The sequence below is a fragment of the Equus quagga genome, chromosome 22 (genome assembly GCF_021613505.1).
Source record: "Equus quagga isolate Etosha38 chromosome 22, UCLA_HA_Equagga_1.0, whole genome shotgun sequence".
Lineage (NCBI taxonomy): Eukaryota > Metazoa > Chordata > Mammalia > Perissodactyla > Equidae > Equus > Equus quagga.
In genome coordinates, this window is record NC_060288.1 from 23,464,149 (window position 1) to 23,488,399 (window position 24,251).

General features: G+C 39.2%; 1 protein-coding gene across 2 annotated transcripts in view; it reads right to left on the bottom strand.

Annotated features, from left to right (window-relative positions):
- SNX25 (sorting nexin 25) overlaps window positions 1-24,251 on the bottom strand; it is a 127,930-nt gene that overhangs the window by 93,446 nt on the left and 10,233 nt on the right. For both annotated transcript variants that reach the window (XM_046648755.1, XM_046648753.1), the window contains exon 2: window positions 8,833-8,917. In XM_046648755.1, the coding sequence (XP_046504711.1) occupies window positions 8,833-8,854 (22 nt within the window). In that variant the 5' untranslated portion in view covers window positions 8,855-8,917. The remainder of the gene's footprint in view (window positions 1-8,832; window positions 8,918-24,251) is intronic.

A 24,251-nucleotide genomic window follows, 5' to 3' on the forward strand; every position in this document is an offset into this window, starting at 1 on the left:
AAAGGTTTGGATAAATCCTCAAAGTGATTCCATTGGCCTCAGTCATGGGGATAAGATACTTAAGATAACTGAGCCTTATAGCTGAGAACGATTACTTGCCAAAGACTGAGAGGCAGGCATTGAAAAGAAACAAATAGGGGCTGGCACCGCAGCCGAGTGGTTAAGTTCGTACACTGATTCGGCGGCCCAGGGTTTCACCAGTTTGGATCCTGGCACAGACATGGCACTGTTCATCAGGCCATGCTGAGGCAGCATCCCACATGCCACAACTAGAAGGACCCACAACTAAAATATACGACTATGTACTGGGCGGATCTGGGGAGAAAAAAGAAAAAAGGAAGATTGGCCACAGTGGTTGGCTCAGGTGCCAATCTTAAAAAAACAAAAAGAAAAGAAAAGAATGATACCACCTCAACCTTTCACAATTCATTACATAAATATTTATAGAAGGCTTCTACAATATGTAAGGTGGAATCAATCTCCACACCTCTAATGAGTGAACATGAGAAAAAAGGCAAAACCAACAAATCAATCATCTCCTAAAACCTTCAGCTATTTTCTGCTCACTTCCAGATATTAATTTGAACAAATGGTTGCTACGTTTTCTAGACTTTGCAAAAAGTAGCCACATTTCATCCCTAATTGGACTATGCCATCAAGAAGAAAGCAGAAATGGTTTCTGACCCAGATGTAAGAAATTATGGCAAAAATAGGAATGGGCCAATCCTATAACTTCAATTACTGGCAACAAGTACACCATGGTTCCTACACCGTAATTGAGTTTCGTCCCCTCAAGAAGTTGAGGCTCCAATAAGTGGAGTACCTTGCTCAAAGTCAAACAGGTGGCAAAGTCAAGCCTCCTACCTGCCAGTCAAACATTCGTCCTGCACAAAGGAGGAACAAACCACGGCACGTAGTAAAAGAAATATGAGAAACCTGAAATAGCTTCCTTATCCACTGGATATCCAGCTTGTTTGAAACATGTTTATATGGAAAAACGTGCAAAAGGCTGTCTTTTAAAAATTTCCCCAAAAGGCTCAAATGGGATCAATGGGTAGAACCCACAAGGAAGTTGTTTTTTCCGCTCAGCACAGGAGGAAATTAATAGGAACATTAAAGCTATTCAAGGGGTTGCTGCATTAGATGGTGAACGTGCCACGTTCCATCATAAGAAACTTTTAAATGAGTTGGATATCGAATAGACAAGGACGACATACTAAAAATCGCTTCCTGAGATGGTAGGCATGATTACATGACCTCCAAAGGCCCTTGTCTGTAAGGCCTTTATATCCTTACATCCTTCTGGACATCCCAATGCCAAACGACAAGAGTATGATGAGGGCCACCTGGCCAACAAAACACCGCTAATTTGTTCATTTGCAGTTCTTTCTTACTCTTTTATTAAACTAAAAGTTTTCACGTTACAGAATTTTTAACCAATAGGAAATCCACAGCCCCAAACACCTGGAAAATGGAAGCATTTTTTCTTTTGTTAAAAATTTCGAATTATAGTGGGAAATTAAGAGGCATTATAAGAGACTTAATATCTTAAAATAAAATCTTTTCAGCATGCTAAAGAATTAATGTGAAGGGCATATTCATCTACATAATGTCCCATTACATTTGCTAACCACATTGTGTATGCTAATTAATACAGCTCTAAAATACTCCTCTGGTAATACATTTTGGTTAGAAATTCGTAAAAATAGATATTGGCAAAAATCTGTACTCAGTAACAGAAATATCTGTTAGCCACAGATATATCTTCTATCAACAGCTCACCAGCACCCCTGGTCAAGCTAAGTATCATAAAAATTTAACAAATGTAAAAAGTACAAAATAAAGCCATGATTTATAAATACATAACACTCATTTACAGCAATACACATACGAACAAAATATTTTAAAATATAACCATATGGGTCAATTTAAGGAGACAGAGAAATTCACATTCATAAAATTATTTTAAGGTCTTTATGAAGAAATAAGCATAAATAATGTAATGGAACCACAATGAGATATGAAGGAGCAAGGAGCACTCATCCTACCTGCCAAGCAAAGAGCCTTTCATCTAAAGGCATAACCACAGCCAACAAAAACTCAGGGGCTATTATCACTCAAATACATCTATGTTCTCAGACTGTTCTCAAAGAGCTAAGTAGGTAAAAGGGAATCACTGAAGATTACAGAGAATAGAATAACGTGATTGGAACTTTAGTTTTAGTTAGATTAATCTGAAAAGAGGATTTAGGATAACGAAGTAGAGGAAAAACTAGAATGGAGGAGACCAGTTAAAAGGCTACCACGTCAGTCTAGACAATGTGATGTTAGGTAATCTGTAAGTTTTCAGAACGAGGAATGACTCAAACTAAATAAACGGTATAAGAAAGAGAACCATTTTTCCCCTCTGCCTGTTCCCCAGAGCAATTGAGAGATATACTCTTCCCTGCTCAATAGGCAGAGCCCCATGGGCCATAAATGTCCACAACCTGAGTCTCTTGGGACAAAGAAACAGTCCTCATTCAACCAGGAACTGGCCTAATGGTAACGACAAGGACAATAATTCCATTGTTCATATAGATGGCCCTTTACAGTTTGCAAAGTTTTTAAAATGCAATTAATAATTACTTTCTGTGTGGAAGGAAAGTCAGTTTCTGGGAAGATGTGGGGTTATTAGTTTATGATTGATCTGTTCATTCATTCAACAAAAAAACATACACATAGTTCACACCACTGGGTAAAGAGTCATGAACTAGATGAGTTGGGCCTAAAGAGGTGGGAGAAGTCATGGTCTTTCAAGGACAAGCTCTGCTTCCTCTATGTCAGCATCTAATTCTTGAACAGTCTAACATCCTCTGGAATCGGCCACAGAGGGGGCCCAGTAAAAGAGATTACCACATCAGGTTCACCTTATCGAGGACATGTTCCAAAGAAACGAAAAGTTCTGTTATACTTGGACAATGACCTCGTAATATCTTCTATTGCCATGATTGTTCTCAAGTTATGGCCTTTCGCATAACCTGGACAATTTATTTACAGGCACATTTACCACTGAAATTCAGAAAAGTATTAAGAGCCAATCAAAACTAACAGAAATATCTTCACTTTGAAATGTACATATAACATTAATTGCATTTGTGAAGACCACAAAAAGTAGTGAAAGTAACAGTATTTCCAAGACATTCAGATAGTATCTTACAAGACAAAGTGCTGAGGTCAGTACCCACAATGCTCCAAAAACGATGAAATTTTACAAAGAATTGTATTTTCAATTCAAGAATTTAAATTGAAAGTTCTGAGCAAACAGCATGTACTCAGTAATTACTGAACTAAATTCTCTCGTCCACTTTAGTGAGGTAATTCAGGGTAGCCTAATGAAAATTAGGCTAGAGGCCTGAGATTTACTAGTAAGTCAAAAAGATTTTTAAAAGTCTCTTTCTTTATCTCCTGTCAGCTTTCCAGGAAATGTAACTTTAGGAGAAATTTTTGAAGGTATCTGATATAGAAGGGTGGCTGTTCTGACTTCTCAGACAGACATATAGCTCATTCATACTATATCTAAACTGCTAAAATATATTTTTTTACATTTGAAATTGGCTAACAAAACACAATAACAATATACCTTAATCATCTTCCCCGGGTAATGCCATTCGACCTCCAGCATTTGTAGCTTTAATAACTCTTATTGCTCCACAGAAAGCCTAACTGTATTATTTTGCCCTACATTTGTGAATATTACCTCTTTCTTTCTTGTCATTCAATCTCTAAAGACTCAGGACAAATCCTAATTTACATTGAGCTACAACACAAGCACGCTTTAGTAACAACAAAAAAATCCACACGTGAACATTTGCACATGCATAGACATACACATATGCCTTGTATTTTACTCAACTCTTTGAATAAATCTGTCTCTAAATTACACATTCTAAGAGGAGGAAAATAGATATATAAAGATAAAATGGTACAGTGATGTTACCTAGTTTAACTTCAGGGGAAAATGTTTAAATAATTGGTTCATAAGCATTTCATATCAACTGAGTTCACATTATTGTAGCCTTAACAAGTGTCCCTGTTAATAAATTTTGCAAGCATACCAAGAGACTCTCAATTTTTATTTATTTATTTATTTTGTGAGGAAAATTGGCCCTGAGCTAACATCTGTTGCTAATCTTCCTCTTTTTGCTTCAGGACGATTGTTGCTGAGCTAACATCTGTGCCAATCTTCCTCTTTTTTTATGTGGGATGCTGCCACAGCGTGGCTTGATGAGCGGTGCTAGGTCCATGCCGGGATTCAAACCTGCGAATCCCAGGCCACCAAAGCAGAGCATGTGAACTTAACCACTATGCCACTGGGCCAGCCCAAGACCCCTAATTTTATCAATACAAGTCTACTACAGCTAGCCAATAATGTTCGGAACTTCAATTAAATATACTGGTGCCAGGGTTAAGAAATGTAAATTAAAATACTCCAGAGATGCAAATTTTAATCACTATGGATTTTCTAAATGCTTATGAAACCTCTTAGCCTTCTCAACATGCATTTCTAGATTACAATTCTTCATTAAATGTCCAAATTTTTTAGAAGGCGACTTTGGTTTTAGTTTGTTGGGGTTTTTTTAACTACTGTCAAATGCATAATTTCACTCCCAATAAGCAACTTTATAGCAATCTATAGCTCTCCTTTTGTAGATGATATAATGCTCAACTTCCTTGGTAATCACTTTGCTTAAAATAAAGAACGGGAAATTGTAAACATTAAGAATATGGTTAAAAAAAAAAAGTACCAAAGTATAATTAACTAAAGCTCTCACACAAAGGCTTTAGATAATATTTTCCTTTTAAAATAAATCACTGCACAGAAATCAGCCTGAGGAAAATATGGGGTTTTTCTTTTTTGTCAACTAGGCCTCAGGCCTTATCCTTTTTTTTTTAAATAAATATTTCTGAAACAAATAAGTCCATGCTAGATAAATATGTTATATCTAAGTGCAGAGAAACGTCTAAATCTTGAAAATTAGCAAGACATCTGCATACATAGCAGCATTATTCACAATATCCAAAAGGCGGAAGCAACCCAATTGTCCACAGATAGATGAACGGATAAACAAAATGCGGTATACACAGAAAACAGAATATTAATCAGCCTTAAAAAGAAAGGAAATTCTGACACATGCTACAACATGGATGAACCTTGAGGACATTATGCTAAGTAAATAAGCTAAACACAAATGGACAAATACTCTATGATTCCACTTCCATGAGGTGTCTAGAGTTAAATTCACAGACAAAGTAGAACAGTGGTTACCACGGACTGGAGGAAGTGGGGAGTGGAGACAATTGTTTAACAGGTATAGATAATCAGTGCTGCAAAAGGAAAAGAATTCTAGAAACTCAGCACAACAGTGAAAATGTACTTACCGCTACTGCACTGTACATTTAAAATGACTAACGTGGTAAGTTTTACATTATGTGTATTTTACCACAATTTAAAATAATAATAAAAACAGTAAGGAAAGAGTTCCAATTCCAGGGATGGTAGTATAGCTTAAATCAGACTAACCTTCCTACAGAAAACAATCAGGAACTCTGGAACAAATATTCAAGAATTATTTAAAGGCACCGGAGACCAACCAAAGTTGGTAGCAAGTGAAGGGGGATCTATCCTTGAAAGAAGGGACTTGCACTGGGTATGATTCATGTTTATACAACTCTCCCCTGAAGGCACTCAGTGGTCTCAGAGGTACAAGGCAGTTTGAACTCAGACTGAACATCTGTTTGGTTTTTGAACTTAAGATATCAGAAAACAGGAACTGCCAAAGCAGCTGGAAATAAAGACAGGAAATACCGAAAAAGGATGGAGCCACAAAACCTGAGTGCAAACTCTCAAATGCATTGCTGACTACAATTGCATGGTAAGACTACAAAAAGACCAGTGGAAAGCAGCAGCTGGAAGGCTGAAAGAGCTCAGCAGATACCTCAACTGCTGTCAATCACAGGGAGGCAGAGTTTGGAGCTAGAATCTTCCCAAGTTAGAGGTGTGACCATGGCTTTCCATTGAAACTGTGGAAGGATCATGAACTAGATGAGTTAAGCCTATGTCCCAGGACTGAGGGATTCACCTTAGACTAGGAACAAAATCCAAATAGACCCATCCTAAAAAAATGCATTAAACCAAATAGCCTCAAGATGACAGTGAGAAATTAAACTGTGTACCAGAACAAAAGCCCACACTCATGAGAGGAAGATAATAGAATCTAGAATGGCTAGAAAGTATCACCCACTTGTTCCGTATACAATCAAAAATAACGACCTGAGAAGAACCCCAAAAAAAGTAACATATAGGTAAGAGAAAAAACAATCAATACAAACCAAGACCTACATGGCCCAGATGTTGGGATTAGCTTCCAGGGACTTTAAAGCAGCTACTATAAATATGTTCAAGGAATTAAAGATAAAGGTGGTCATAACAAGTGACAGGGAAATCTCAGCAAGGAATCAAAAACTGCAAAAAAGAACCAAATAGAAATTCTAGTCATGAAAAGTACAATATTTGAAATAAAAAATTCACTAGATGCACTTAAGTACAGATTGGAAATGACAGAAAAAAGGGCTGGTGAACTTGAAGACAGATGAATAAAAATTATCCCATCTAAAGAACAGAGAGAAAAAAAGGTGGGTAAATTAGACTTCAAAACTAAAAACTTCAGCTCTAAGACATTAAGAAAATAAGAGGCAATTTACAAACTGGGAGAAAATATTCACTGTATCTATTTCTAACAAAGGATGTGAATCCAGAGTATATTTTCAAAAATACTCCTACAAATAAACTACAGGTTAAATAATAAGTTAAAAAAGGAAAGACTTGAGGGGCTGGCCCGGTGGTGTAGTGGTTAAGTTTGTACACTCCGCTTCAGCGGCCTGGGGTTTGCAGGTTCAGATCCTGGGTGCAGACCTACACTCCGCTCAACAAGCCATGCTGTGGGAGCAACGCGCATACACAAAAAATAGAGGAAGACTGGCACAGATATTAGCTCAAGGCCAGTCTTCCTCACAAAAAAGAAATAGAAAGAAAGAAAAGACCTGAACAGACACATCACAAATGAGAATCTGGAAATGGTCAATAATCATATGGAAACATGCTCAACACTATTAGTCATCAGGGATATGCAATTTAAGGCCACAGTAACATTCCATTTTACACCCATCCAAATGGTTACAATAGAAAGACAGACAACAGCAAATGCTGGTGATAATGTAAAACAAATGGAACTCTCATACATTGTTGGCAGGAGTCTACAAAGACACAATCACTTTGGAATACTATTTGGCAATTTCTCAGAAAGTTAAACACATAACTAACCTATGACCCAGCTATTCTACTCCTAGGAATTAGTTGAAGAGAAACGAAAACATAGGTCCACAAAAATATCTGTTTATAGCAACTTTATTCACTGTGCTTCAAAAAATCAGAAGCAAGCCCAATGTCCCAAAGGAGAAAGGAAAAATATAGTGTGACATAACCATGTTAGTATAATGGAATACTACTCCGTAATAACAAAGAATGAATTAATACACACAACATGGATAAATCCCAAAAACATTATGCTGAGCAAAAGAAGCCAAGCATAAAAGACTATAAACTGTATGACTCAATTTCCATGAAGTTTAAGAACAGGGAAAACTAATCTACAGTGATAGAAATTAGGATGAACGGAGGGTGGGGACACGGGGCAAACCTTCTGTGAGGATGGAAATGTTCTTTATTTTGACTGGCTTGATGATTACATGGTTAACATCGAAAGCCACTGAATTGTACACTTAAGATCTGTGCATTTCAAAGTATGTAAATTTTACCTCAATAACAGCAGTTAAGAATTACTTTTTAAACCATGATTTTGAGATTATGAATAACAAGTTAAATTTTAAATCCACTAAGTTTTATCAAAGTGATTGGACTTTAACTACTAATATAATAGAAATATTTTAAAAGTTTAGAGTCCCGAAAGTTCTAAAATCCTGCGAATCCACACGATTTCCAATTGTCACTGTGCTTACACAGTCTTCATCCTCAAATTTTAATATGGTGGTTTCTGGAACTAGGACAAGTAAAACACACTTGTTTATGTAAGTAATACTCAGTTCTCTCTTAACTTCATATCTAACACCACGTACTTGCAACCTGAAAAAACTTGGACTTCTTTTTCTGTATGTATAACTGAAACTGCCAGTGTTTTTAGAAATCTTATTTTAAAAACATCTTTTTAAACTTTAAGTTGATCAAAATATATTCTTTTTGAAAGTTTAATATCTGTCATTACGCTTATTCCCATTTCTAGACATACAATACTGCACCCTCCACAGGCCCCCTTCAGCCTTCCTCAGCACAAGTTTCACCTAATTGTCCTTCACTCTTTTGTAAGGTTGACCCATATCCCTTAATTTGGTTCGCTGGTTTGTCCATGAGTGACTCCAAGTGTATTTACCCGCAACACACCTTCTCTAGTTACATCTAAAAGAAAAAAATACTTCTCGATACCTATTTTAGGTAACAGAGAACAAATCCTTGCTTCAAATGGTGGAACTACCTCCACATGGCTGGCTAGGTTCACGAGACCCGGAAATTCCTACTTAATAAATGCTGAAATTCCGTCCACTCAACAAAAACATAGATGTATTTAGTTAGTCATCAAATAAAAATTCACGAAGAAAAATTCCTAATGCTACACACATACAAGAAGGAGAGATAAGTTTGCCAGAGATTACTATTTCCCCTTTAGAATATAATGAACTGCATTACATGGTAATTACTCACTCTCATTTAATCCTTACCTTCTTTCAGAGCTTTGTCCATATTATGAGAAATGACTACCCTTCTAGACTGCACTGTCTCACGTGAGTTTTCATACACAGGACTCTAAAATGAAAGAAAAAGAAAAGGATACAGATTACTGAATGAATAAATCACATATAAAAATAAAACCGAAGGCATGAAACACCATCTGAACAAGCAATAAGATATTGCTTTACAGATTATAAAGTTCTTCTGGAAGAGTAAATAAATATTTAAGATTAGTTAAGAAATTTTTGAAAAAAAAAAAGGATTAAAGAAAGATTTCTTTTCCTTCTAGATATCAAAACAGTATGAAGCCTGTGTAGGAATAAACAAATCAACAGAATGTAGAAAGTACAAAAACAGATGCATCTATATATGAGAATTCAGAACACAATAAAAAAGAATTTGAAATCAATGGAGAAAACAGACTACTCAATAAACAGTGGTGGGACAATTTGATATTCATGTGGGAAAAAAGGTTAATCTTACCTCACACTTTACATATAAATAAATAACTCCAAATAAATTAAAAAGCTAAATATTTCTAAACTAAAAAAGCATTCAAAGGAAATAAGGGAGAAGCTGTATACAATCTTGGGATGCGAAGGGGCTCCCTAAAATAAGACACAAAATCCAAAAGTTATAAAGGGAAAAAAACCTGACAAATGTGACTGTACAAAAGAGAAAATTCCTGTTTGACAAAAGATATTATAAAATATAAATGACAGACTAGGAGACAATATCTGCAACATAAATAACAAAGGACTATTATTTTACATAGAGCTAAGAGAAACAACTCAAAAGAAAACCAAGCAAAGAAACTGAAAGGGCAATCACAAAAGATAAACCAAGAAAAAAAGGTGCAACTTCCTTTTTAATTAGAGAAATGCAAATCAGAGCAATGAGATACCATCAGACTGCCACAGCAGGGGGAAAGACGGAGAATATGTAACGTTGGCAAGGATATGTGGAATAGTCATCTTCATAAATTGTTGGGGGAAATGTCTATTTCTACAAGCTTTTAAGGAAGCAGCTGAGCCACAGATATCAAAATTTTAAATGCACTATCTTTTCGTTCAGCAATCCCACTCCTAAGACTATGCCCACAGAAATACTTGCACATACGCAAAAAAGTATATACATCAGGAATTTCACTGCTATATTGATCACAAGGGCAGAAAACTGGGAAACAACGCACGTGTATATCAATAGTCAAAGAGTTAGACAAATCCTGGTACACGCACACTTTAGAATATAATGCAGCCATTAAAAAGAAGGAATTAGGGATATATCTTCACAGAAAGTTTTCCACAATAAGAAAATGTTTGGGGACACATACACCACTCTATTAAATGTGGTTTTCGCTAGGCAAGGGCATAGGATTTCAAACTCCAAACATGTCCGTGTAATAGCAAGTTTTTAAAAAAAAGTTAATTGTAAAAAGATACTGCTTGGCAAAAAAAAATAGGAGAGAGAATGTACAGAATTAAAATCCCACTATCTGGCTAGTAAGACTACACTAAAGACAAAATTTTTTTTAATGGATCACATACCAAAATGATCAAATGCATGTATAATGTAACTGGGCCTACTTAACGGTTTTGGCAGATAAAAAGAAACTAGTATTAACAAAACATAGAGGGGCCAGCCTGGTGGTGTAGTGGTTAGATGCGTGCACGCGCCACCTCCGCCACCAGGGTTCACAGGTTCAGATCCCAGGTGCGGATCTACACACCACTCATCAAGCCATGCAGTGGCCGCATCCCACATACAAAATAGAGGAAGACTGGCACAGATGTCAACTCAGCAACAATCTTTCTCAACCAAAAAAGAGGAAGATTGGCCACAGGTGTTAGCTCAGTGACAATCTTCCTCACTTAAAAAAAAAAATGCACAGTTCTTTTTTGTGCGTGGGAAACAAGTGCCTGACTAGCATTACCACATCCAACAAACAACAAACAAGCATGAGGAAGTCACTTTGTTCTCGGGCAGGCCACCCCAACAGAGCTGCCATCATCCCCATTGCCCTGGGCCACCCAACTGGGAGTGGAGAACTTCCAGTCCATGACTTAGTTTCACGCTATCCATGGGTCAAGACCAAGAGTGTCATCTGTGTTCATGATGTTTTCAAAAACAAACAAACAAAAAGCCACAGTTTTAAGATTCCTCGAAATAAAAGCCTTAAGATATGTAGGTACGTGTTGCACTCATGAAAGCAAAGAATTCCTCTATGCTGCAAATTAACATAACATTCAACACCTTCTCAGGGAATAATTTTTTAAAAACCTTAAATAATCATAATCCTATAGACAAAAGCCATTTAATGCATAAAAGAAATACATTTTCAATCCTTTAAAGTTATTTTCTAGTCTCTGAGTAGGTTGCTATAAAATTAAATGGTCAGTATATTTTATGGTAAATAAATTTTTAATTTACTTTGTGAAAGACAAAAAATGAGGGAACAAGAGGAATTTTAAAATTCTGGTGAATTTTAGAACCTTAGGCAGATGTTTAAACAACTTATAGATTTTTTTGAAAATTTATTAATTGAGTTAATACTTTTAGACTGCTATATTGATAAATAATTTTAATCTCAACTTCTAAAGCCTTTGGCAAATAGTCTGGTATAGTTTCCCAAATACAGGTACGGTGGTTTTTGTACACAATACTAATCGGATGATAAAACCAAAGCCAAACAGCACTTATTTGAGAAGTTCCTCAATTTGGGTTCTTAAAATGGAACCTGTTTGTAACGGCTGGGAGAGAAGCAGGTACAAATGCGACTGGCAGGCAGCACGTGCATATTTAAATGTATTCTGCATTTATGTGTCTATCTTCACAACTTCCTTCAAAATTTGTTTTTTTCATTCTTTTTTACTTTTTTGTCTCCCTAATTATGGCCCTACTACTTCTGGCCGTGTCTGCATACTTCTCTCTCTGTTTCATGCTTACACGTAATACATATATATAGACATGTCTGTCACTACTGACTGTATCTGAATAAGGCCTTTAGTCTCTTTAATTTAAGAAGCTTATGAGAATAACATTTTCTATTTTGGCTCTTTAAGTAAAAGCTCTGTTATTTTTCAATCTGATTTTCCAGTCTGCCTCTGGATTTCCCCCGCCCCACCGCCCAAGTGTCACTGGCCCTTATTAGAAAGAAAAAAGTTCTTCATCCCTATCCGATCCCCACAGCCCAATGGAGAGTCTGTAAGTAAGGAGAACAGGAAGATTTAAAGAAAAAGAAAGAAAGAAAACATCATGGGCCAAAAATAACTGGGTAACTATGCACAGAAGTTTCTTTTTCAAGGATTTAATATGTACAGAACCAGAATTTCCTCATATCTAAATTACTACAGGAGTATAAGTTAATCACCACATACTCTCTTTCGGAACACAGACATGGAAATCATTATCCCAAAGTGCAGAAAGAAAGGAACGAGGAGAGGAAGGGAGGGAGGAATGAACGGAGGGGGAGGGGAGGGCAAACGGGAGGGGAGAAGCAGGGAAGCGAAAAGGGAAGAGGAGAAAGCTAGTTAGCTAAAATTGTCTTCATCTTCCTTCTATTTATAGGTTTGTGGAAAAAAAGAAACTCCGCATGGCACGTACTTCCCCAAAGACTTATTCTTGAAGGCAAATTCTAACTTCCCCCATCTGTACTGGCACAGGCCTCATTCCCCAGGTAAAGCCTACCTCTTCTTGATAATCACTTTCCTAAAATGCCAGTTCTAGGAAAGATAGAACAAAAATGTGTGTACTTTTCCCACTGTCTTTCAATATCCTAATCCAGAAATTAGGACTTCGAATGTAGTTTGACCACTCACCTCCTATTTTAAATGTTCAGTATCCACACCACGCTATTAACTCCTTAAACCTTCCTAGTACCCCATCCTCTAAAAATACACCTTGTTTTTTAATTAAAATAAATTAAGCTTGTCTTCATTGTAAGATTTAAACCTAGCTTAAAACCAACTTGTGGAGATTATTTTTCATCACTCAGTGAGCTCGTTCTCTGGCAAGAGAAAAACAGAGGTCTCAACACATAATTACGCATTCTAAAAATGTTTTCCAAAGACGGGGCAAAGCATTGAAAGCTTTTCTCTAATATATGTAACTAGACCCTCGGCATCAAGAAGTAGATGCCATATCAATGGATGGTTTCCCAAAGACATCTCAGCTTTCTGTTTACTCCTGAATATCAGCTTCCGGTCTACAGCCCTAACACACTCAAATCACCTTTGTGTGGGAGCTAAAGACGCCCTCTCCCCGGGGTACTCTGACACCATCAGCAACTGAACAACCAGGAGCTATCTGGAATCCAGCCAAGGCACACACCTCCTTGTCTGTCGTCTATAAGGATGACATTGTTTACGGTGTCGCTTGCTGTGGGAGCACAGATGTGGCCAGAACAGCCAGGCCATGACTCGTCGTTCGTTTCATGCCTATTACCTAGACTACTCAAATAAGCAAGTGCCTCTCTCCTTCATCATACACATTTTTTAAAAAATGTAATGTACTTTGGGTTATTTTAAAAAGAAAAGGTTGTACAGAGTTAAAGGATTGATGGGTGTGATTTCCTGTAAAGCTACTGAAATAGTTATTTATCTTAGGAAAACAAACACAAACCCCCAAACGTCATCACTGACCACACGGAGCTGTCACATGGCTGAGTCTGTCAAAGTACTCTAGCATCAGACAACCCACTGGGATCCCATGACTAATACTCTCATTCTTAAACTATCTTATTCTCAAAACCATGGCTCCTTTCAAATCAACCATATTCTGCCTCAGCCTCAAAAAATAACTTATTCAAAACCAAAGAAATGAAGGAACCATGCACATTCCTCCTCAGGAAGAGAGGAAGGGACTAAGAAACTTCAAAGGTTGTCTCATTTGACTAAGACCCTGACCAAAGATTGTGACATGAGCAGTAAAAGTCATGCCCATGGGGCAGGTCCTGTGGTCTAGTGGTTAAGTTCAGCATGCTCCACTTCAGCGGCCCAGTTCAGTTTCTGGGCGCCGATCTACACCACTCATCAGTGGCCATGCTATGGCCACATACAAATTAGAGAAAGACTGGGACATTGGTACAGATGTTAGCTCAGGCCGAATCTTCCTCAAGCAAAAAGAGGAAGACTGGCAACAGATGTTAGCTCAGGGTAAATCTTCCTCAGCAAAAAAAAAAAAAAAAAAAAAAAAAACCCATGCCCAACAAGGAAGCTGAGTAACCATACTATAGAGCTGTGAGGGTGGCAGAGCAGGAGGGAAAGAGTACGGGCTCCCAAGCCAACCGGACTTTTTACTAATGGTAGATCCTTGACCCAGTCACTCCCCTCTCTAGCTAAAGTAGGTTTATAATACCTCAAAAGGTTAAATAAAATAACTAATATCAGGGGTCCAATAAAGAAAAACAGACAACAGGAGGCTGGTAAGGAATATAAATGAGTTAAGGGGGTTACTACTGCTATCCTGCTGGGTGTTCCAATTCTTTTCAACAAAAAATGGAAATCAAGAATTTTAGAAGATGTCCCCAAGTAACTGAATTTTATTCCAAGCACTGTGGGCTTACACCATTTGGGCCAAACCGTGAGCCACACTCAAACCATGGGTGGCTAGTCCGTAACCGCTGGCTCACAGAAAGCACTGAGCCGAACGCCTGACACACAGTAGCAAAGTATAGCTATTATCGCTAATAAAACTCAAATGCTACCAACTTTCAACCAGTTGCATCTAATCCATTGGTTGGTTGGTTGGCTGGCTGGTTGGTTGGACGGCTGATTAGTTGGTTTTCTAAAGGAAAGGCTATGGAAAGGTGGATATGAAAGCAAGAGAGGAGGATTGAAAAGTTAAGCAACCAGAGTAGGATACAACATAATAGAACATCTTATTCTTGAAATATTTTTGCCTTTGAGGCTATACTTTACAGAGAGGAAGGGGTACTCTTCCTGGACATGTTCCACTGTGCATGTGCCGTTACACTTCTACTGCTGGTGAAGTATTTAAGTATTCAAACAAAACCTGGCTTGATCAGAACCCAGTTTCCTGGATTGTGCTTTATAATGTTTAATCATGAACTAAAAAAAGGTCTTGTTTTCATTAGCGATAAAAGAAAATTGTCAGACACATATACAGAGAGTTTACCATTTAGGGAGATTGTACTGATAGAAAGTAGTGGTATTTGTGTCTTTTTCCCCCCTCTTAAGTATAATTTCTATTTTAGATATAAGAAAGAGAACTTATTCTTTGAAATACAAAGAATATTCTACATATTGTTGCTTTTTAGATTCCAAACATGCTTAATTTCTTTTTATTTTTTATTTATTTATTTTTGGGGGCTGAGGAAGATTTGCTCTGAGCCAACATTTGTGCCAATCTTCCTGTACTTTTTAGTATATGGGCCACCAGCACAGCATGGTCACTGACAGATGAGTGGTGTAGGTTCATGCCTCGGAACTGAACCCAGGCTGCGGAAGGAGAGCATGCTAACCTTAACCACTAAGCCACTGGGACTGGAGGTTTAATTTCTTTTTAAAACGCTACTTCCAATTATATAAAGAGCAGAGAGACAGTCTATACTATAGATGTAAAGAATTTGGGGCTGGCCCCGTGGCCGAGTGGTTAAGTTTGCGCGCTCCACTGCAGGAGGCCCAGTGTTTCGTTGGTTCGAATCCTGGGCGCGGACATAGCACTGCTCATCAAACCACACTGAGGCAGCGTCCCACATGCCACAACTAGAAGAACCCACAACGAAGAATATACAACTATGTACCGGGGGGCTTTGGGGAGAAAAAAGAAAAAATAAAATCTTTAAAAAAAAAAAACAATTAAATCGACCTACAGGACCATCATCCAGAGATAATCACTACTGACATGGTGGTGTATTTCCTCCTAGTCGGTGACTCCAACACTTGGCATATAACTTTGGGCAATTTACTTTTCTGTACCTCAATTTCCTCATCTGTAAAATAAAGATAACAATAGTACCTACCTCGTAGACTTGATAGGAGCATTAATTGAGTTAATACATATGAAGTACTTAGAACAATGCCTAGCAACACATTAATCGTTATAAATTATTATTGGTACTTTTTTCATTGTCATACTTTTTTTTTTTTTAAAGATTTTATTTTTTCCTTTTTCTCCCCAAAGCCCCCAGGTACATAGTTGTATATTCTTCGTTGTGGGTTCTTCTAGTTGTGGTATGTGGGATGCTGCCTCAGCGTGGTTTGATGAGCAGTGCTATGTCTGCGCCCAGAATTTGAACCAACGAAACACTGGGCTGCCTGCAGCGGAGCGCGCGAACTTAACCACTCGGCCACGGGGCCAGCCCCCCATTGTCATACTTTTTAAAAGGAATCAGGGTCACAGTAGTCACACAGTTCTGCAACTGGCTTTCTGCACTCAATATTACATCATGAGAATCTCTTATATAATAAAAAATTTGGAATATATCATTTTGAATGACTTATACCATAATTTATTCTCTTATTACCGTACATTTACTTTGTCTCTACCTTTATTTCCTATTTTAAATAAAAAATATTTTCATTTCTATGATATTGGTCTAAGTGTAGTACCACCAAAAATGTTGTGAAAAATACTAAAAATGTCTATGAAATATAGTTGGATTTGGACTCCGATTTCACTCAAAAGACTGCATGCCTCAAGAATTTTGTTGTGCTTCAAGGAGAGTCTTCTACCAGCTGAGAAGAAACTGAAGGAACAGAGCATTGTGCAGGGTGCAGGGGGTAGGGGATGCTCTGAAGCACAACGATGCAAAGGTGAACTGGAAAAATCCCTTTCTGGCCTCTTCGACCAACTGTAAACTAAGTACCTTGAAAGTCCAATGCTGCAGGGTATTTCCAGACAGGAAAATGAGTAACAGACACAAGAGGCAGGGGCAGGTCAGGGCCTTCTTGACCCTGAGGGATACTTAGGCAGTAAAGTAAAGCCAACTTGACCTCCAGAAGGAAAAGCCCTATCAGGATTTTACATGAAATGAACCTGGCAAGAGATGAGCAGTTGATTAGATCATGCATAGCTTCTGCAGCATATCATACCACCTATCAAAGTACTGTTGTCCTCAGGCTAAAGGCCAACCCTGCCTGCATGTATCAAATGTAGGAATCAAGATTCTGCTCATATTTCTTTTTTTCTTTTTGAGGAAGATTAGCCCTAACATCTACTGCCAATCCTCCTCTTTTTGCTGAGGAAGACTGGCCCTGAGCTAACATCTGTGCTCATCTTCCTCTACTTTATATGTGGGATGCCTACCACAGCATGGCTTGCCAAGCAGTGTCATGTCCACACCCAAGATCAGAACTGGTGAACTCCGGGCCGCCAAAGTGGAACATGCGAACTTAACCACTGCGCCACTGGGCCGGCCCCTAAGGTTCTGTTTATATTTCTATAATGAAAGGCAATCATCAGGGGCTGGCCCCGTGGCCGAGTGGTTAAGTTCGCGCGCTCCGCTGCAGGCGGCCCAGTGTTTCGTTAGTTCGAATCCTGGGCGCGGACATGGCACTGCTCATCTGGACCACGCTGAGGCAGCGTCCCACATGCCACAACTAGAAGAACCCACAAGGAAGAATACACAACTATGTACCGGGGGGCTTTGGGGAGAAAAAGGAAAAAATAAAATCTTTAAAAAAAAAAAAAGAAAGGCAATCATCAATTAAGACAGATCCTGAGCCTAGATCCTATGAAGGGGTACAAAACCAGTTAGATCTTTTCTCTGAACAAATATGAAATTCAAATATGCTTTCTGCTGGGGCACAATCCCCCCATTATTACTATGGCAAAAGCATATGCTATCACATTATAGTGGAAAGAGCAGTCAATTAAGACCCCCAAAAAAGTGGGCTGTACTTGATTCCCACTATCCTGCTGCATTATAATAAACATGTCCACCTCTGAGATTTGGTCCAATTTAAATAATGTCTGCCCTATTTATATTAAAGGATTATTATGCATTTCAAGAAGGATAATGCATATAAAAGTGCTTTAAAAATTATAAAGCAATTACAAATATAGGTTGTCGTAATGGTTCTAAAAGTCATAGTCTAAATTTTTTTACAGTGTTAATTTCCTTCCCAAAGAATGATTACAGTTATATTACAAGTGATTACTATTATGACCTTTCATGCTTTCAGATTTTACTGCCACAGATGCCTTTATTAATGTTTCTTGGTTATTAATCTGATTTCTAAAAGAAAAATGAATATTAACACAAAGGGAAAAATCTCTATTAGCTTATCAATAGAGGTAGATTTTGAGGTAGGTTAATACACTTAGGATAGTTTTTCCATTCAGTTGGAAGAATTAGACTCTTGGGAAGAAAAACGTATTTCATTTCTAATGTCAAGGACTCAAATCTGAAGATCCTTAGAAAACACACTCCACTTGATTACAAGATAAATTTAAGTATATTTCAAATTAGACACAGATTTGGAAACTGAAATTATAACATGCACTCGAAAGGACAGCAGACAGCAGTTTGCCTAAATTAGCAAGTTTAAAACAGATACTAGGGCTGGAAGAAAAGAATGAAGAAAAGCAAACTGGCTTAGGAAGGGTAATTGGAAAATGACATTAGCTTTTTGCATTCCTGAAAAGGTGTGTGTAAGAAAAATTCTGTAACCATTTTATCACGGGCTTCCAATGTAATTTTGAGTTCATACAGGGAAATCACAGGTTCCCATGACATGAATGACATTTCCATCAATTCATTCAGTTCTGTCTGCCACTTAGTTGGGTACCAGAGAGACAAAGGTAAATAAATTACCTTCTCTGTGCTCATGGGGCTTAATCTATTCTTGACAGAAGCTCATAATCAAGTAACTAACGAGCTACAGCACCGTGCGGAGGCTGTGCTGAGGAATGCTAATATTCTTCCTATTCTGGTATCTTCTAGAAAATTTCAATCTCCAGCCCAGGTCACAGAAGAAAAGTTATTCAACTGTACAATCAACCCATGAGATCGTTTCAGAAGAATTCTCAAGTTCACACGTATTGAAGTCTATTATAAAAATTATTTTCATTTCATTAGAGTTATCAGTGAAACCACTGAATATAAATAACCAAAGAGCCAGAGTCGTTGCCCTTACTTCAGAGCTATCACAGAACTCAGCAACTAGATGAGTCACACGGAATTGCTTTTTTCACAGCGATCTTTAGTAATGAAAGCAATCACTGTTTTGGGGGTTGTTTTTTTTTACTCCATTACTGTCCTAGAATACCATAATACCATTCTTAATTAATTTGTTAACCGGCTTCTAAATAAAAAACTGGTGATAAAATATTTAGTACCGGGTTAGAAAAATATTACATTGGTAATTTGACTCACTGGGATCCCTATTTCCATAGTTCCCTTGCAGTGACAAGCTGAGCTCCAGGCAGCGCGGCCCAGAGAACACACACATGCAAGATAATGAGATGTATGAGATGAATTACGGCCATAAAAATACCAGTTGCATAAAAGTGCAAACACAATTCAAACGACTCTACCCAAAGAGGCTGACTTTCAGATCCCTTCTAACTGGTGAGTAAAAGTTATCTGCCCCAGCCTAGATCATAAAAGTTATTTCTTCTGTTTCTATCTAAAATAAAAGTGTTGAAATTCAAAGGGAAAAAAACCTCCTTTTAAAAGAAACATAGTATTAAAGGTAAGCCTTTGTGCAGCAGCCACTCCATCTCCAAGCAGAGAGGCCGGAGAACTGCACACTCGTGTGTGTAAGTACATAAATCTGTGTGAATATCAAATGTGGCTCTGAATTTCCTTGGTTCTTGCTGACACCAGGAAGGCCCTACACCCTGCTTGAAAGCACACTAAACCCGTTTTCAAGAATCACTTGGGGAATTTGTTCTAATGCAGATTTGGAGATCCTGTCCCCCAAGATTCTTCATTCAGAACGTTTAAGGTGTGTCTTTGGAATACAGTATTTTTTAATTTTTTTTATTTATTTATTTAGTTTTGGTGAGGAAGATTGGCCCTGAGCTAACATCTCTTGCCAATCTTCCTCGTTTTGCTTGAGGAAGATTGTTGCTGAGCTAACATGTGGAATACAGTATTTTTAACAAGAATTCTTAAATTATTTATGCAACACTTAGACCACACTTTAAGAAATACTGATAAGTGGTCATGATGACAAAAATTATGACCCCGCCCAAAAAATTGAGAAGTGCTCTATTACTAGGAAGATTTATTTTTATGTAAAAATATAGCAACCATTTTGATGTGGAATAAGGCTGCCCCAGCTAGAGAAGCCCAAGGTGACCTGGCCTACATGCCAAACTATACGACCCAGTGGACTTTTTTTTATGGTATGAATTAGGACCGCCCCAGGGAGAGAAGCCCGGGGCATCCTCACCTGCATGCCGATCTATATGGCCAGATTCGTATCTAAAGTTATATGACTGCACAATAACCAGACCCCATCTGCACTGAAATCATTTAATGACTTTTTACATCATCTTTTTCTTTTTTTTTTTTCCAGTAAAAATAAGTCACGTACCCATGCCTTATAAAATTAGCCCTAACCCTCAACTCAGGGCAGCAGCAGGAGCTCTGACTGCCCGTGGGTCTTGTCCCCACGCACCAGCTCTGCCTGCCCATGGGTCCTGTCCCCATGCTATTCCACACTATTCTCTAAATAAAAGAGCACTACTGCCAGATCTTGAGAGTCTAAGAAATCTTTCTTTCGACTCCTCGGCTCACCGATCCCGCATCAATTTTACATAAATTGGGAGCAGAGTCACAAAAGACTCCCTCCTTAGACTTTGCTTAGTTAACTGAAATGATCATTACAATACTTCATTTGTATTCTCACAAAGGAGGTAGCATGAACTCTTTATAGAGTTTTATTCCACAATGATATTAACAAACCATTCGTCACTTTAAAAGGCAAAGAAAATTAGTTAAATTAATGAGGTAGTTTCAAATATAGTGCTTGAATCAAAAGTTATTTGTATTCCTGGAATGGTCTACACTGTGTGTAGGAATAAACCATTCTTGGAAATTTAACTTGGCTAAAACATACTCCTCTAAAGAAGAAAAACAACTCTATTTCCTGATACCTCGCTTCTACTGTATTTAATCAGGAAAAGTGCCCATGCCTGAATGACAAAGCTGGCCTTGGGCAGAAGAGTCAAGGGACAGCAACCCCCACTCTACCGACCCCTAGCTTCTCCCATTTCATAATGTATAATACCATCTTTCTTCTCAGACGTTTTACCAGAGAAGTTCTAGAAGCAATTCGCTCAGTCAAAGAGAAATAAGAAGATGAACAATGTGGACCGTCAGGGCAGATCCCATCCACAGAGCTCCTTGACCTCCTCAACTCCACTCCACTCCAGCCTCCCATTCTCGCCGCCATACCGCATGCTTTGGCATCACGGTGAGGAGACCTCCAACCCCGGTGACCCTTCCCTTTTCTATAAGCCCTCAGTTCCCTCCTTAGCTAGGCTGACATCTGGGCAACTCTCATCAAGCATTCCTGTGCCCTGTCCTTATCATTCCACACACCACAGCCTGTCTTCTTGGCTTCACCCCGGGAGCTGAGCACTCCTCTTACAAAAACACCACAGCCACACAAACGGCTGTCACCACATTTTCCCAGCCTCCACCCCACATCCCACCCTTCACTCTAAAACAATCCACCCACATATCTTCCTAGGCCACCTGTCCCTCGTGTGGCAGTAGAGCTCAAAGATTAAGGGAGCTGGCTCCAGCATCAGAAAAAGCCTGGGGGCCGGCCCCATGGCCGAGTGGTTAAGTTCTTGTGCTCTGCTTCAGCGGCCCAGGGTTTCGCTGGTTCGGATCCTAGGCGTGGACATGGCACCGCTCATCAGGCCATGCTGAGGTGGCGTCCCACATGCCACAACTAGAAGGACCCACAACTAAAAATATACAACTATGTACCAGGTGGCTTTGGGGAGAAAAAGGAACAATAAAATCTTTAAAAAAAGAAAAAGCCTGGATCTCTCGTTTACTGCGTCTGTCACCTTCGACAAGACACTTAACCTCTTTACAACTGTTTCCTGATCCCTAAAATGGAGATAATAGTAACCATCTCATGGGGTCACTGTGAGGATTGAATGAGACTGTAACATACTTAGGATAGGGCCTGGTAAGGACTCAATAAATGTTTTCGCTGTTATTCTCTCCAATAATTTTTTTTCCAAACCTTTTACCACCTCCCTTAAAATTACCCTCTACATGTCATCCTCCTCACCATCAGCAATTAATGGTGCCTCCCACTTATCAAGGAAGTTGAGGCTACCCGGCTTGAAATATCTTCACTCCCTGCCCACCTCTTATGAGGCTCTCCCTGTGCTCCCATTTTTTCCTCTTTCCCACTCGTGTGAAGCCTGCTAGCCCTCCACCTGTGCTGTGAGCCTGTCTGCCTGGACACTGCTCCATCAGTCATCCTCTGGCTCTGAGATTTTCAGGCTCTTCCTCTCTACTTTTCAAGATTTCCCTTTTACCCAAAAACATGGTTAAATCTTGCCCCTCGACAACAACAAATAATTCCCAAAACATACATACCACACTATCCTGTAAACGTCGCCTTCTCTTCTTTGCTTCTCAGAGAAGCTTCTAGAGAGTCCACAAGCTGTCTCTGCTTTCTCACCTCCCACTCACTCTTCACCTAAGAAGAGCATCTGTTCTGCCCCTACGTCCACACTGGCCTCCCAAACACCTCTGGGCATGGGTCTCCAAAGACCTCCAAGATGTCAATTCTGGTGGACACTTGTTGGTTTCCTTCTGGGTCTCTGTGCCACACCTGACACTACTGGCCATTTACTCCTGGCTTCTCTCTCCTGTTCACCGTCTCTGAATGCTTTCTCTCACATCCCAGTAGGAGCCTCCTCCATGGCCTGCCCTGTGGCTCGCTGCTTTTCAACCAACCCAGGCTATCCTCGGCAGTCTCACTGACCTTATGATTTATCTACCACATGGACACTGGCCACCACTACACCTGCCTGTTTCCCCCAGATCTCTCTCTCTCAAACTGTAGACCTGCAAACCTACCTGCAGGCTGAACATATCCAGAGGCATCTCAAAATCTCCATGGCCAATACTGACCTCATTATCTTCCGCCAGCCCAAACCCTAGACTCTTCTTTCTCTTCCCTTCCCTCCCTAACCGTTTCTCCCTCCCTAACCGTTTCCTAAGCAGAACTGAAGAGCATGGTAAACCTGACTGGATGGAAGGGTAACTGAAGTGTGCCTTCAACAACAAGCAGAACTGAATATGTGGAAACGGGGGTAAAGGCCCTCCCATGTGTGCACACAGGCGCACACGTCCACCACACGAAGGTAAACTCAGGAACGGCAGGTAGGTTCCTTGAAGTGCAGAGTGACAGGAGGTGCGAAAGATAGGCTAAAACGAGAGGTTAGCCCTACTCACGAAGACCTGTGCTGTGACGTGAAATGGTCATTGTTTTGACTCCACTACTTCCTTCCTCTCTAAATACAGAAATCCTGTCCCCCTTGCCAACAATTCATTAGGAATGGGTACCTGTCCAAACCTGGCCAGTAAGATGGGAGGGGAACACTGCCAGAGGCATTTCTAAGAATGTTTTCCTTGTTCTAAAAAGAGACTGTCTTCCTCTGGACATCATGCTGTGTGGCTGTGGCGCCTGAGAAGGCCGCACTCATCTGGCCAAGAGCCTGAGAGTTAACCCCACTCATGGGGAGGGCAGAGCTAAGAAAAATACAGAGAAATGGCGCTCGAGGCTTGACATTTCCCACATGGAGCCTGCCCCACCGCTGGGCCTGTCCTACCTCTGGATTACGTATTATTAAGATGAGAAATCTCCTTACTGTTTAAAAAAAAAAAAAAGGAGGAGGAGGGGCCGGCCCAGTGGTATAGTGGTTAAGCTCACACGCTCCTCTGCAGCAGCCTAGGGTTCACCGATTCGGATCCCAGGTGTGGACCTATACACTGCTCATCAAGCCATGCTGTGGCAGCATCCCACATACAAAATAGAGGAAGATGGGCACAGATGTTAGCTCAGGACCAATCTTCCTCATCAAAAATAAATAAATAAATAAAAATTTTAAAAAGGAGGAGGCTACAAGGATCATTCATGTTTAGAAAACCTGAGCTAAAAACAGTTGAAACAGGTTCCTTTACTGTAGGATTTCTCAGAATGTTAATATAATAACACACATGAGTAAAGTGTCAAGAACTCAGTTTTTCAAAGTTACATGACCACCAAGCCTCTCATCTTGCCTCTTTGTTCTTGCAGGGGACCTAAAAGCATCTCCCAGAATTAAGTGTTTATGGATGAGAGTTTAGAAAACTCTGATTTTTATCAGAAGAGATGAACAGAGTGTATGACTGACTGCTACGGTACGGCATAGCAATGACAGAGTAATACAGGCACAGAAAAAGTGTTGTAAGACTCCA